The 16,335-nt window shown below is 39.7% G+C and overlaps 1 protein-coding gene and 1 pseudogene across 1 annotated transcript; both read right to left on the bottom strand.

Moving 5' to 3' along the window:
• Nucleotides 1-2,875: 2,875 nt before the first annotated feature.
• On the bottom strand, nt 2,876-5,293 carry LOC137965447 ((3S,6E)-nerolidol synthase 1-like; annotated as a pseudogene).
• Nucleotides 5,294-6,886: 1,593 nt separating this feature from the next.
• Nucleotides 6,887-8,926, bottom strand: LOC137965446 ((3S,6E)-nerolidol synthase 1-like). Its single transcript, XM_068811724.1, has 6 exons — nt 8,638-8,926; nt 8,181-8,556; nt 7,870-8,088; nt 7,646-7,784; nt 7,314-7,565; nt 6,887-7,213 (listed from the first exon to the last, which is right to left on the bottom strand). Exons 1-6 carry the CDS (start codon nt 8,924-8,926, stop codon nt 6,887-6,889), a joined length of 1,602 nt encoding a protein of 533 aa, XP_068667825.1.
• Between the last annotated feature and the right edge of the window lie 7,409 nt (nt 8,927-16,335).

The following is a 16,335-nucleotide window of genomic DNA, read 5'->3' as shown; positions in this document are numbered from 1 at the left end:
GTTGTTGAGGATTTTTGAAGTGTTATGGAATATTTTTGCCATGTGGTGAGGAGATTCAGGTGTTATACATATCCACCATATGGTATTTTCTTTTTTTGTGGTTTCGATTTAACCCTTCGGCTTTGATTTTCCTCAAATTTCATAAGGTAAGTCTAAACCCTATTTTTTTATTAATTTAGTGTTGTATTTGATTTGCCTTATAGACAGCTACTTGTGATTGATATATCCTACTTTTGATATTATTGAGAACTTGTTGACCAATGCCATTTCAATCACTGTGTAAGAATTTATTTTTCAATCTTATTTTTTTGTAGGAGATTTTTGAGTCCGGAGGCCTGCTTGAGAATGTCTCATCAAGGCAATATTTATATCCCTATTCAGAATTTTTAAATTTTTACAAAGTAAACTAATAAAGAATTGGCCCTTTTTTTTTTACCATAATCACGGATTTATTTTGGATGTTCTTACTTGCAGGTCAGGGAAATGCGGATGATGTAACAATTGCAGTATTGAAGGAGACAAGAGAAAGATCAATGAAGGGGAAGATTTGGAGATCAGTTCATAGAGGGAAATGGGTGAGGAACAACTAGCATGAAGAGAAACAACTATAGTTTGTAAATTTATAATGGATTTATAGTTTTTATTTGGGTGATGTAAATTGATAGTGATAATTCATTTAATTTTGTTGTGTTTGATTATTGTATGGAGTTTATTTATAATGTTAAGCATTGTATGGAGTGTTTAGACTATTTTATGGAGTGTATAAACAATTTCATGGAGTGTTTATGGAATGTATAGACAATTTTATGGAGTGTTTATGGAGTGTTTATGCAGGTATTATGTATATTGATTATGCCCAATTTTAAATAGAGGTCATGCCGAATTTTATACAAGTATTATATACATAAATTATGCTCAATTTTAAGAAGAGGTTATGCCCAATCTTATACATGTATTATATATATAGGTTATGCCTAATTTTATGTAGAGGTCATGTCCAATTTTATGTAAAATGTATACAGACAACGACGATTACGATGATCTTGAGGATGTAGGTAGCCAAGTAACATGCTTTCGGAGGCAGAGTGCATTAGAATCCACAAGAGCTGCACAATTTCGAGATGCCATATCGACTTCCATGTGGAACGATAAATGATGGTTGTATCTTATTACTTTTGAACATGTATCGTTTATATGTACTAAACTTGTAACTTGATGATTTTAATATTAAAGGCACGAACTCGTTATTAGAATAATCTTTATTTTAGGTTATTAATAAAGTTGTATATGTATTTATTTATTATTTTTGTTCAATATTATTACTATATGAAACTTCATATTTAAGTCTCTGGTAAATAAAATATAATTAAAGTATGCATTTGATTAATTAATTACTTTTAATTTTGTCAAAATATTTTATTAATTAATATCATGTAAAAAATCCTATCTTATGTTATTAATATAATACTTTTTTATTCATTAATCATATTTATTTTTTATTTACTCTATTGTATTAGTAATTTAATAGTGGTAATTAAAATATTATTAACTCAAACACTTGGTTTAATTAACTTATTTTTATAATTAATAAAATCTATGGTTTTAAATTTTGAAGATGAAGATGAAGATGAAGATGAAGTTGTTCACACTAAACACCATATTTCGAAGATTTCAAAGATGAACTTGTCCATACTAACACCCATTTCAAAGATGAAGATCATGTAGATGCATAAGATGAAGATGAAGATGAAGATCTGTTGCTTCTTAGAACTCCAAGATATAGGATTGCGACCTAGGTAAACAAAATAGGCACATGTTGAAGTAAAATCTCCCTTGTTTCCTGCCTTGTTAGAATCAGATAATGCATAAAAAGACAAAGAAGATTATAGATGTAAGACAATACCATGATCCATAGTCCGACAAAGATATCGCAACAAGCACTTAACAGCATCCAAAGGGTTAGTAGTAGGGCAATGCATAAACTAAACTAACTTATTCTCACTTAACTAATGTTAGGGCACGTAAGAGACAAGTTTTGGATACTACCAACAACACTCCAATATTCAGATGGATCAGAGAGTGTCATGCCAGACTAAAGTGTAAGTATAGATGATGTGGCAAGAGGCATAGTTACAAAATTTGTATTTTTCATGCATGTTCGAGCAAGTAGATAAAAAATATACCTGCATTGAGATAGAAGCATTCCTCGAGAATGAGGAACAACTTCAATTTCGAGAAAATAAGTCAAGGACCCAAGATCCTTGAGTGAAAATCGCTGAGAAAGAAAGTGGATGAATATTGTTATAGCTTGATTATTGTCTCTTTTAATTAAATCTTACATTGTATCAGAAGTCCTCGTCAATCCCCTGTCTCCCTGATTGCATTTCTTGTGTTTTTTTCAACAGGGAACCCCTCTTTCACCGTTGTAGTTGTGCCATGGATCGTCGACATCTGCAAGCTACATCACCGTTGTCGCAACGTTGACAGCCTTGTTGCACTACTCCTACTCTGCTTCCGCTGTCGCTACAACTTAGATGGATCTGCCCATTGGACCTTGGCCTCGACAATTTTGATCTCCCATCGCTCTGTCATCTTCCTGTTGGAAAATTCAAGTCTCAAATTTTCCTCTCTCGTCGCTTCGTTGCCTTCCCCTCTTCCCTCACCTGATGGGTTTTCTTTTCTTAGCGAGTTGCGCCTTGCAGATCAACTTCAGCACCTGGTTGTAATCCTGAGACATATCAGTCTTCGAGACAAAAAACAATGTCTCTGACTCTTCCTTGTCGTCGTCGAGATACCGTCTTTCCCACCTGAGACGTCTCTCTATCTCGTCTTTCCCACCTGATACCAGTCACTGAAAATAGATTACTGACCATTATACAGCTCCATAATCTAACATGAATATGTATCTCAATGTTAACTTACATGAGTCAACACATCCTGTAAAGTTCCAATTTGTCGGATTGTCTATTGGAAAGCATCAAGTTCCAGAAATATGATATGTTAACCTTGTTGTAAATCCAGTTCGCGTGTATATGATCTATGGGTAAAATCTATTGATCCCGAGCGTTCTCCTAGTAAGTAGTCGGTGTGTTGTTCGAGTGACTCAAGGCGATGATCATCGTCATAACTGTACATAACTTGAACCATTCGAGCGGCGTTGAGTGAGCCTGATGTGAAAGCTGGAGAAAAGGAATTGGGAGAGAGGCACGCCTTGTTGAGTTTCTTCCACTCTCCCCTGATCAGATGCACCACATGTTCTCGTGCCATTTCAACTTGTAAAGAATTCCCGTTTTCTTTTAGGTAGCAGTTCAAATAGGAGCCGTCATACCCTTGTTGTTTCTCATCCTTCAAAGGCCGTCCATGAATATTTGTTAGACAAATAAAAGAGTACCAAATTGTTTGTTAGAGAAGACGGTGAAACTAGCTACCAAGAAATAATCTAATCTAATCAGGCAGAGGAGTTGACAGTTTTGAGCACTTGCTTCTCTCTTCTTACCTTGGCACTTCCCAGATCATCCCAGAGGCGAAGAATAGTTGCAGGAGATGAGATAAGGACGGGCATTCCGCAATGGAGGTTGCTGCTGTCAAAAGATGCTCCTTCACCCAACAATGAAAGCAGATGAAGAAGCACCATGGGCAACCCCGTGCTGATAAATCCGTTTCTCAGGTACTCGTCTGTCGTTGGCAAATGTCCCATGCTGAACCACTTTGCTTCTACTAGAAATGCATCGCACAGTGCGGCCCACTGGAATATTTACACTCGCACATATCAGTTAAAACCGTAAACAATTTCAGTCGGAAAGGACATACACTCTACCACGAACGTCGTCTTTGAGCTCTTACGTACCGATTTCCTTAGCGTGTCTATGGGTTCCATCCATGCTCTTTGTGGATCTTATGTGTTGTAGAGAGCCGAGAAGCATATCTTCATGTATCCCGGCAAACTGTCGATTCCGTCGATGCTCCATCTATAATTTGCCGGTAAGTTAACCATAATTTCAGGATTATTTGTTGTAATTGCAGTGGGTTGTTGGGTAAAAATAGTTACCTGTTTACTGCTTCAGCGAAGAGAATGAGTTCGTCGAGTGACCCGTAAGTGTCAAAGATGTCGTCGATTACGTAGAGAAATGAAATAGGTTTAGTGAGCTCAATTCTATATTCTGAAAATCTTGCGTCGGGAACGAGGGCCATCGACCACATAAACCATTTCAGGGGCTGGTTCCTTGCAAACTTGAGTTCCTTGGCCACTCCGAGGTCACTCCACCACCTATTAGTCCAAATTAATGGAACAAATTAGACCAATCTACAGCTAAAGTGACAGACCATTAATGAAGTTAATGCTGCTTACTGCCGAACGCTCCTCAGTTCTTCCAGGTGCATGAACTGTGCAGAGTTGAAACTGAGTTTGGCTAGTTCGTGGAGGGCTCCGGTCTTTCCCGTGGCTCCTAATTTGGAGTTTTCCAGATAGAACTTGGTGCCAAAGCTGGGTAAGGTCATGTGAATGGGATTGTTCAAAGCATACTTAGCTCTCTTTGCCAGACCAGATCCCATCGTCGGCAACCTCGCCACAATTTGTTTACTAGCGAAATCTGCAGCTTCCACGAGTGCATCTTCCTCTTCTATCGCAAGATAAGAAGCTTCGTATAACGCCAACGGTCCCATTACATCGTCACTCAGCTGCAGTTTAAATCTGCCCATCCCATCTCGAAACCTATCAAACACATCTGTTTGGCAGCTTCCTGTTAATTTTCAGAGCTGAATAATGTGCCCAACAAAAACTGAATTGAAAAGGACTTAATTACTTGGAGATACATAGTAACCATGTTGCCGCAGCAAGCGGAAAGCAATTGCAACATCGTACAAGCTGTCTCTGGCACTGTCACCACTCATGATATGTTCATAGCAGAGACCCAGATGCAGTGCAATCTCTTCGCGGAAGTGATGATCTATGCCCAATCGTTGAAGGGTGTCGATTAATTTCGCATGCTCCAATGAATAATGATCAGCTGATTCCAGGATCATGTCCCTGACTTGCTTCACTTTCTCCGCCTGCTTGACGCGTAGGTCGTCCTATAAGCATTGTCCAGATTAAATTAGCCAGAGGAAGATAATGAAGCCAGAGTAAATTAAACAGGCATAATGAGAAATAAGAGATCAATATCACCTGCTCGTAAGGGACACACGTTTTGGTAGGAAGTGAGACTTGTACAAGCCTGCTCGTATTTTGGGCGATGTGCAAGGCAGCCGCGCGGCCAGGAAAGGTTGGTCTATAAGCCGAAAACACCAACACCATTGGGGATGGTGGGGATGGACCTCTCACGACTTATTTGGCACCGAGTAGCTTGGGTAAACCGTGGATAGATAAAAGTGTTTGATGATATTGAGATCAGAGGTGGAGTTGGATGTTTTATATACAGCAAAGGCCTGTGAATCATTTCTCAAGCAAAACACCAGGAAAATGAGCAACATCTGGTTTTACTCTTCACGTTTCCGTGCAAAACTGTGAATCGCAAGGGTAAGATGAATCTTCCTCGTGTAACACGGCCTGCCTTAAGACACTGCAGCAAGCTGACGATGGAGGAAGCCTCAATGCTGACTGCATTCTTTCGTTCGATGTCTCTTTATTGTGATTTATGGAGAAAGACGACATCCTTAGTATAGGAGTTGAGACCTATGTCAAGATGAAGGAGAGAAAGCGTGTCAAGTATAGGAAAATAGAAGGTTTTGACGGAAAGTTCCGTTCGATGAAGAAGGTAGTGGTCCCGGTCGGCAGCAGCCATTGGAGAAAAAAAAGGAACATCTGGTCCTAGTCTTCTTGTTTCTGTGCAAATCCGTGAAGCGCGAGGTTACGATGAATCTGCCTCGTGTAACACGGCCTGCCTAAAGACACTGCAGCAAGCTGACACTGTAGGAAGCTCAATGCTGACTGCTTTCCTCTTCGTCATGGATTTTTCATTCGATTTCTCTTTATTGTGATTTATGAAGAAAGAGACAACATCCTTACAAATTTGAAATTTAAGGCTTGTCCTTTGGCAACTATTATTTTGACCCGTCACCACTTATATACTCTATAGATACAATATTGTTCATGAATTTGAAATTTTTTAAGTTTTACAAAGAAGGTAGCCTCACTGAATCTTTATATTTTGAAGTAGATATCATACACACTTAACTGATATTTGACACTTAATGACCAACATTGGTTTCCACTTTATCTTAGAGGATAGTGTCTCCATAAGCTCTGTGATCATATGAAACGAATAAATAGAACCTATTTACATAGAGATTATAATTTGAACTTATGGTAATTCAAATAGTGAAATATAAAAAAGTGTCTTGATAAATATATGAACTGATACAGAAATGCCTTATTGATCCATGGGCACATAAAGCGTCGTCAATAACCTCTTGAATTATCGATTAAGGGGTGCAATGGTTCATTTTAACTTGAACTCGAATATCACACAGATTCAGGTCATGTTAGAATCAACCCACTTCAAGATCTGATGAAATTTGAAAAAACAAATGTTAAGAAATAGACCCACATGGATTAGTGGATATAAAAATCTTGAGTTCATTAGCTGGGAAAAAGGTTTCCTAAGTGGCTAGTTAGTTTGGGATAGGGCCTTTGATCCAATTTAACATGGTATCAGAGCAAGTCACTTAGTATGTGGGCAGAGCTACAAAAGAGAGCGAGCCTACATGTGAGGGAGAGTGTTAAGAAATAGATTCACATGGATTAGCGGATATAAAGATCTTGAGTTTATTAGCTGGGAAAAAAGTTTCTTAAGTGGCTAATCATTTTGGGATAGGGTCTTCGACCCAATTTAACAACAAACATGACGATATCTCTTTAAACTAATAACTTTATTAAGAATGATTTGCTTTAACTATTTTCAAGTGCGACACCTGGCTTGATCTCAGACCCATCGTTTTCTCCTATCAAGGTATTGATGTGTTGTTCAAGTGCCTCAAGCCGTTGATGATCGTCGTAACTGTACATAACTTGAACCATCCGAGCGCTGTTGAGAGACGCGACAGTGAAAGTGGAAGAGAAACGATTAGGGGAGAGACACGCCTTGTTGAGCTTCTTCCATTCTTCGTCTATCAAATGCATCACATGTTCTCTGGCATCTTGGAGAGACAAGGATTTCCCTCTTTCTTGCATGTGATAGTCCAGGTACGAGCCATCATGCCCTTGTTGCTTCTCATCCTTTCAGGTTCGCACGAAAATGGAATAAAAAACGAGATAGTCAGGTTGTATTAATGGAGTTTAACAATAAAAAAGGAAAAGAAAATGTTGAATTCCGTACCTTTGCACTTCCAAGATCATCCCAGAGTCGAAGAATGCTTGCTGGGTATGAGATAAGACCAGGAATGTTGTCGACAAGATCATGATCAGCTTCCTCGGTTACTCTCTCTCCCAATAGCGAAAGAAGGTGTATCAGTACTGTGGGTACTCCGCTGCTGATCACTCCGTTTTTCAAGTATTCATCTGCCTTTGGGGAGTGTCCACAGGCAAACCATTTTGCTTCCACCAAAAATGCGTCGCAGAGCATCGCCCACTGCAGAGCAGAAAAGCGACAAAATTGAAGCACCGCGCACAGCCAGGGACAGCTCGAGTAGTAAAGTCAGCAGTGCTTACCGATTTTCTTAAGATTACTAAGGGATCCCACCCGTGGTGTCTGAGTACCATATCAGCGATCTCGTTCGTGGTTTTATTCAGAGCCATGAAGCACGTCTTCATGTAGCCTGGCAGCTTGTTTATTGCATCGTCGTCCCAACTGGTTCATTGCTCATCAGTACTGATCTTGATGCTTATCTTTCTGGTTTAAGACTTCAGAAAAGACTGGTTTGGGTCAGAATTACCTGTTAACTGCTTCAGTGAAGAGAACTAGCTCATCTAGTGTCCCGTGGGTGTCAAAAATGTCATCGATTAAGTAAACAAATGCAACTGGTTTTGTGATCTGGACCCTGTAATTGGAGAATTCAGGGTGAGGGAGGCATGCTATGGACCACATGGACCATTTCACTGGCTGGTCCCGAGCAAACCTGAGCTGCTGTGCTAATCCCATGTCCCTCCACCAGCTGTTCTTGGCAAAACGAATAGATTAACTACAATCTGCTGCTACTATATTTTTTCAGAAAAAAGTTGTCACAATTGAATTAACGTTACGTACGTCGAAAAATGCTCGAGCTCTCTCTGATGCAAGGCCTGACCGACATTGAAGCTCAGTTGGGCTAGTTCATGGAAGATTCTCATCTTGCCTTGTACAGATCCGCTGGAATTGTTCAGATAGAACTTGGCGTTGAACTTTGGCAAGTTCAAATGAAAAGGATGCTTCAAAATGTGCTGCACCTGCCTTGACAGACCCGCGTTCATCCTCATCGCCGAAGATTCGAGATGTTTACTTGCAAATACTCTTGCTTTATCGAGTTCATCTTCTCCTTCTATACCCAGGTGGGAAGCCTCGTACAGAGCTAACATTCCTCTTATATCTTCAGCGACTTCTGCTCGAAACCTCCCCTTACCGTCTTTATACTTGTTGAACACATCTGATGACCCATCACATCAATTATTAATCAATGGCTTCATCTTAAATCCATATCTATTCAAGTGTTATGATCAGCAAGCACCTGCAGACACGTAGTAGCCGTGTTGCCTTAATAACCGAAAGCTGAGAGCAACATCATGCAAGCTCTCCATAATTCTCCCACCTCGGCTGCCATTGAAGTTATTGTTGTGCTCTCTTAGTAGCGAATTAATCTCTTCAGAGAAGTGGTAGTCAATATCGAGACGTTGAAGAGCATCAATCATAAGGAGAGACTGCACTGGTTCAGTTTCTTCCATGATTATTCGCCTAACTTCCTCCAATTTCTCTGCTTGTTTAGTCTTGATGCCGTCCTGCATAAAATATGGGACCATCATCAGCTCGGCATTGATAGATAAGATGTCTATTCCAGCCAAACAACACGTACGAAAAATTAAAAAAGGAGTAGGTTAGGAAGCTTGCCTTGATGATATAAGCCGAAGAATGCTTGTGTTTCAGGTTGGAGATGCTTCGTTGCAGGGCATTAGACATTTTAGGGAAGGAGACATGCAAGGATACAGATTTTGGAGGGAACATCATGCAGGCGAGGAACAGGACTGCCATGGGAACAAGAGTACTGGATTATGGCTCGAGATCTGTCGAGGGCTCATGCCATTTGGAGATGATTCGTTGCCTTTTTATAGCCGCATCGATGTCCTCCCCTCAGAGATGCTCACCTTATTTTGCATGGTGAACCGAATTCCAGGATGACGATCAGTCTTGATTCCAATATTTGACTACCACGCAAGAATGAAAATTTCCACTTTGAATTTTGACGATCCACGGGATTTCATGGAACACGAGATCTCTCTTTAAAATCGTTTAATCATCCATGGGGGACTGCTCTCAGTCCGACAACAGTCATCTTCACCTACTTTTGAATAATGCAACCTTGAGCTTTCATGTCACAACTGGAATCTAATTGCATGGCTAGATGTATGTGTTCTCGGGATTCCGTTTTCAGATTTATTGAAATTCATGATGATATATTGCTTTCACGGCTAACCTACTGGCCGATCAGTCTTGATTCCAATATTAGACTATCTTGCCAGAACGAAATTCCCACTTTGGATTTTGACGATCCACGGGATTTCATGGAACACGACACCTCTCTTGGAAGTCGTTTAATCATCCATGAACAGATTAACATATCCCCACCCTTTCATGATAAATATTGTACGTTATATTCAATTTTTGGGGAGGAACACTAACGACAGGCACTGCTCTCTGTCCACAACATTCATCTTCACATGAATAATGCAACCTTCTGTCCGGTGAGCTTTCATGTCAAAAGTATGTAATTCCTGGTGGCCCTCAAAGATAATGATTCCATAAATCTAGTTCACTGCATTAGGAATCATGTTGTAGACGATGATTATACGTTAAAGAGTCCTCCTCCAGATGTTAAGCAATAAACGTAGCTGATGTTTAGGTAACAACTGCATAGCGACGATAGAATCAGAGGATGAAGATCGAAGCCTTGTTGTAGCGGTTCGATAAATACCGGGGAGGATATGGTGAGAGAAGATCATGAATGAGCAGCAGCTGTCGGCAATAGAACAGGAGCAGCTTTCCGTCGGACTAACTGCAACCACTACTTTTAGATGTTTTTATTGTTAAGAAAGAGTAGTCGACGTGCGTAGATCTGAACACCAAACGTCCAGTGTGAATTACAGTAGCCTCCTTGACGCCGCCAACTTGGCCGGTCCCTCCCCCTTTAAGAAATGGATAGGATCAATTTCGAACATCTCAACCAATATTATAAGATCACTAACTCAGTGATATACCGGACTTTGGGAAAAGGACAGCCCTTCCCTACACTAGGGGTGGCATCGAGCCTAGCCGAGCCTGAACCTGCCTACCCGAGTTTGATTTAGGGGTGGCCTCAAGCCCACCGAGTTCGAGCCTCAACATACATTTAAAACTTTTCAAAAAATATATATCAAATAAAATATATATAAAATTATGCATACATTTTACATAAAATTGGACATAACCTATATATATAATACATGTATAAGATTGGGCATAACCTCTACTACAATTAAGCATAATCTATATATATAATACCTATATAAAATTCGACATAACCTCTATTTAAAATTGGGCATAATCAATATACATAATACCTGCATAAATACTCCATAAAATTATTTATACATTCCATAAACACTCTAAGAAATTGTTTATACACTCCATAAAATAGTCTAAACACTCCATACACTGCATAATATTATAAATAAATTCCATACAATAATCAAACACAACAAAATTAAATGAAATATCACTATCAATTTATAATCACCCAAATAAAAACTATAAATCCATTATAAATTTACAAACTATAGTTATTTCTCTTCATGCTAGAAAATAATATACGTATTTGCTTGAGTAAAATCTCCACCTATGACAAAAACAAAAAAAATAAAATTAGTTATTGTCAGATAAAAAAATACTCTTCCACTACTAGTTACTTAATATCGTTAAATATTTAAATTACCATGATGAGAAAAACATGAAAAATCATGTAACTGGTAGCATTATCTCTGCACTCTTCTTCTCAGGCTGTAATCATAAAACAAAATTTTAATAAATAAAACTAAAAATATACTAAAAAATATCGTAATAAATAATTAATCAAAGAAATTCACCTTTTGATTTCTCTTTATACCGTGAAGAGTCCGAACCCAATCACTGCCACAAATCAAAGTTTGAAATGTATTTGGTACCAAGGAAGAATGATACGAGTCTATTACTCTACCACCAGCACTAAATAATGACTCTGAAGCTATTGTGGATATGAAAATTATAAGGGGGGTTAGTCAACAAACTTAAAATTTGAAGTTCATCTTCATCTCCTGCTTCAAATTCATTTAATTCCTTTACATGAAATTCAATTTCAAACTTGGTGTTAGTGTGGACGAGTTCATATACATTGGAAAACAGTTTCAAGTGTTAGTGCCCCAAAATAAGAAAAATATGAAAAACAAGAAAATGAGTAACTTATAATAGTATACTTAATTAAAACATAATATTTAAACCCCAAATTAGGTAAAACAAACATGATAACAACATAAATAAGTAATTTAATGTATAATCAAAATAAATTAATATCTTAATTAATTAAATTAGATATTATATTATTTAATGATTACAGTTTAGTATACATTAATACAATAATTACGTGAGCCAATTAACTGTGTACATGATTAATTATAAAAAAATAAAAAAATAAAAAGGAAAAATTGATCAAAATACTAACTTTAACACTATATTTTTAAGTATTATTGCATTGTCCAGAGGAAAAACAAGGTGAGAATAGGATTTGCAAGCTTTTTTTTTTTTTTTTTTTTTTTTTTTTTATAAAAATCACATGTGCGAAACTCGCATGTGTGAACTGCACGTGCAAGTTCGTGCGGGACGGGGCGTCGAGGGGGGAAAATAATCTCCCCCCCTCCCCTCTCTCTCCCCCCCCCCCCCCCCTCAACTTAGGTATCCGAACTTTAGGTACCTGGGGGTTCTTTGCCATTCCGGCGAGAGCGGTGGCCGACTGATTTGACGGTGGTAGCAGGCGGTGGTAAGGAGGTGACGACGACAGGAGAGGGTCTAGAGCAACCGCTCTAGTTGGGGTACGACGAGGCGAGGGCGACACTACGGGAGTCGACGACGACGACGATGAGAGGTAGAGAAGGCGATGAGCAGGGGGAAGGATTAGGTGCGTCGGCGGCGAGAGGGAGAAGGGAGATGGAGGCCGAGAGAGGGAATTTCGGAGGAAGAAGAGAGAAGGGAAGGAGGGGATGAAGAGAGCGAGGGCGGGAGAGAGACCAATTTTTTTCTTTTGGGAGAGAGAGTGCGAGACTCCCAAAAATTTGCTCCATCCCGCCGCTCGTTAAATTAAAGAGTCGGCTCACGAGCCGACAAGCCGAACTTGGCTCTGCTCGAGCTCGACTCGTTAACCTAAATGAGCCCATTTTTGAGTTCGAGTTTGGCTCGAGCTCGATATATAACGAGTCGAACCGAGCCAAACACGAGCCGATCGCGAGCCGGCTCGGTTCGAAGCCACCCCTACCCTACACTACATGGGGGAGAACTTTTGCCCTCGCGGTTTCAATTCAGGGAGGCCCGAGTCAGCTTGGGTGAAGGATATCCCGCCGTAACAGAAGCACGAAGACTATGCTTCCATTATCGGAATCAGAGGTAGAAGACTAGTTAGCCGAGAAGTAGAAAAACCCGATTACTGTTGTAAATTTTATGTATAAATTCAATGTAAACTCTCCTGTCGCTCCATCGCCTTCCCCTCTTCCCTAGCATGATGGGTAAGTTGAGCCTCGTAGATTGGCAATAGCACCTAGTTGTAATCCTAAGGCAAATCAGTTTTCGAGACGAAAACAATGTCTCTAACTCATCATCATCGTCGTCATGATACTATCTTTCCCACCCGAGGCGTCTCTCTATCTCATCTCTTTCACTCGACTGTGATGTAACCGCTACAGTCAAATGGTGTTGACTTGAACGGCTCCTTCACCGTTAAGGCAGTAAAAAAGAAGAAGAAAAGTCACTTCTCTTCAAAAGTTTTTGGTCCAACTCCCTCGTCTCTTCGTTCTATCCAAGACATTGATCTCAAAGGTTAGAAACACGAAGTAGTCGGTCTCTCGGGTCAAACCTCAATGTCCGTTGAATCCCTTCCTCATCTTCTCCCCTTTCATACCCTAATCCACATGATTACCATTAAACTCTCCTCCACAACCTATCTCTGCTTGAAATGCCAACTTCTTCCCCTTCTTTAGAGTTAGAATCTCGTCACCTATGTGGATGGAACCCTAACGCCACCACCTCTAGCGACGCAGATGGTGTATCTTCTGTTGTTCTAGTCAGATGTTCTCCCCGCAACCAGAAACTCTCGCTCGCCAAACGAGTGAGATCAACAACGACCCAAAATGCACACCGGCATTTCATCACGACTATTTTGAGCACACCGGCGAGGTTGTTTTTGTAAAGGTCATGTGGGGGTAAACTATTGTGAGAGCAGAGTCAAGAAGCAAAAACAGAAACAGGAAGGAAGATGACGAATCTGAAGAGTCACCAGTGGAAATGCTTCTTGATACTTCGAGATTGGTCAATCTGTTGCTATACCCTGAGATAGGTCAAACTTGAGTACGAAAGATCACCAAAATAAAAAACAAGGCACGAGGAAAAAGATAAAGAAAAAAACTGTGGAATTCTAAAAATAATATGAGTCCCAAAATCCAATGCTCTGATTCCATGTTAATTTTCAAGACTCCATGGATTTAGCTCATGGATTAAAAAAAAAAAGACACATTGGGACAAAACAGGAGCAAGAAGAGGTTATGGACTTGTTGTCCTAACCCTCCCCCTAAACTCAATTTATAGATTAATAAAACTATAATTTACAATAATGCCCTTGGAACTTAACCTAATTACGTCGGTGTCATCTCTACAATATTCACCAAAAGTATTTCACGTACTCTTTTTGAATTTTTTTGCTTCAAACTTCACGTTTGTTCCAATATGACGCTTCTGTGTGTGTGTGTGGGGGGGGGGGGGGGGGGGGGGGGGTGCGGATATCCTGCCGTAATAGAAACTCGATGACTAGGCTTCCATTACCAGAATCAGAGGCAGAAGATCAGTTAGCTGAGTGGTAGAAAAACCTGATTACCATTGTAATTATTCTTTATAAATTCAATGTAAACTCTCACCATCAATTCGTGATGATTAATTAGATTTTAATTAAATCTTAATGTTAATTCATCGGTGAACTTGCCAATCTTGTTGTATGAAGATTAAGGCTTATTCAAGGAGGTGCGCTCCTTTGATTGTCATGAAGCGTGAGTTGGCTGCACCTCTTAATCAAGAAGGTGGGCTGATACCAGTCACTGAAAACTGATTACAGACCTTTTGCATAATAGATTAATGGAGTTGCCTAACAAATGTGCAGGGCAGGCTCGAGATTAACGAAATAAGACATGAACATTAGTAGTCTTATCTACACTCTGTAACGTTGTTGGATGAGGATCAAATCTTAAGAGGTGCTCTTCGAAGTCTCTGTATTTACAAGCATGACGAATAGACACGGTTGCTTTTCAAAAGCGAACACTGGACACTGGACACCAGACCTGCACGCTACTGATACTAGCAAAGATAATGTAACTGATCATGGGCTTCATCAAACTATAGCGAAATTGTACATTGAAACAATCATACTGGTCTATGGCCGTGTCTGTATTGCTAACTCCATTATCCTCCCTGTTACAAACGCAAAAAAGTTACAGTGATGGCACGACATACTGAGCATGCCTTTATACTACAATCATGGCGTTCTTTAATTCGGATTCCAACCTGGTCTTCTCGTGAATGTATCCCAGATGCTCGCTCCATTGTTTCCTTCGTCGACATCTCCTTCGAGCTAACTCAATATCAGAAGAAAAAATATCAGTTCCGAAGACGAATCTTAAAAGGTAGTTCTGTGTCTATTACAAATAACATGAATAAATGCAGCGAAATGGGTACTTATTTGTAGTCATAGCATTGGGAGGACCACACTTCATAGCATTGGGAGGACCCCACTTGGTCGTGTGCAACAATATCCATACTGAGCTCTCTTTGCCAGACTAGACCCCATCGTCGGCAACGTCGCCACAATGTGTTTACTCATGAAATCTGCAGCTTCCACGAGTGCATCTTCCTCTTCTATCGCAAGATAAGAAGCTTCGTATAACGCCAACAGTCGCATTGCATCATCACTCACTTGCAGTTTAAATCTGCCCATCCCATCTCGAAACCTATGGCAGCCTTGGTTTGAATGAGGAGGGGCCATGGCAGCCTTGGTTTGAAAGTTTAATTCCCCAGCAAGGAATCTTTTAAGTAGTTGTGGATGAACGACCTTCGTACGCCCCACCAGTAAAACATGTGGAGCTAGTTAAGTGCAAGGACTCATCTTCTACTTCACTTCTTTTCAGAAACGTGACTCCAGGATCAGCAAAACCACAGAAATTTCCGTTCGATGAAACAGTCGGCAGCAGTTAATGAGGAAAATGAGGAACATCTGGTCCTAGTCTTCACGTTTCTGTGCAAATCTGCGAAGCGCGAGGATACGATGAATCTGCCTCGTGTAACACGGCCTGCAATAAGGCATCATTTTGATTCAGTTAGAGCTCAAATTTTAGCAAGAACCGGCAAACCTCACGAGGGCTGAACCTGACATTCCTAGTGTTTCCCAAAAGGGAGATAATATGGCAAAAGCAGTAACTAATATTAATACAAATTCTGCTGTTAGAGGAAGTCGTACAAATGAATCAGCCACTCCTAACTGCCGCAAAGAGCCGACCTTGATAGCACTTGAAGAAGTGCTCCAAGCATTGAGCTTAATTTAATTGATGGATCCTATTACTCATTTTAGATATATCTTAATTTTTTGAAAATTAGTTGTACAAATAAAAAATTAAAACAATTCCTTTTTCTTTTTTTTCTTTTTTTCTGTTCACCTCTCTCTCTCTTTCTCTCTACTCTCTAGCACTTTCTCACTTTTTACGTTCCATCTAATTACAACCAAATGTAATTCCTATATTTGAAATTATATAAACTTCGAGAGCTACAAATTAAATTCGGTTCAGATTCTTCTTTCTCTTGTTGCAAATTTTAGTTGGTCTTGGCGCCAAATTGATGTGACAAAAGCATTTCTTAATGAAGAAGTATAAGAGGAGATTAATTTATATAGATCAACCAC

The sequence above is a fragment of the Aristolochia californica genome, unplaced genomic scaffold (assembly GCF_029961685.1).
Source record: "Aristolochia californica isolate CCGP_79_NKW_82.1479 unplaced genomic scaffold, dmAriCali1.0.hap1 SCAF_5, whole genome shotgun sequence".
In the NCBI taxonomy this organism is placed as follows: Eukaryota; Viridiplantae; Streptophyta; class Magnoliopsida; order Piperales; family Aristolochiaceae; genus Aristolochia; species Aristolochia californica.
This window is presented reverse-complemented; position numbering and strand designations above follow the sequence as displayed.

What these genes read in the sequence shown, in the direction of transcription:
- LOC137965446 (XM_068811724.1), bottom strand. Translation starts at nt 8,926, where the DNA reads ATGGTCCCATATTTTATGCAGGACGGCATCAAGACTAAACAAGCAGAG. An exon ending in GAGCTCGAGCATTTTTCGAC is followed by an intron (nt 8,089 to 8,180) that starts GTACGTAACGTT and finishes TGCCAAGAACAG; the next exon opens with CTGGTGGAGGGACATGGGAT. An exon ending in TTCACTGAAGCAGTTAACAG is followed by an intron (nt 7,785 to 7,869) that starts GTAATTCTGACC and finishes GCAATGAACCAG; the next exon opens with TTGGGACGACGATGCAATAA.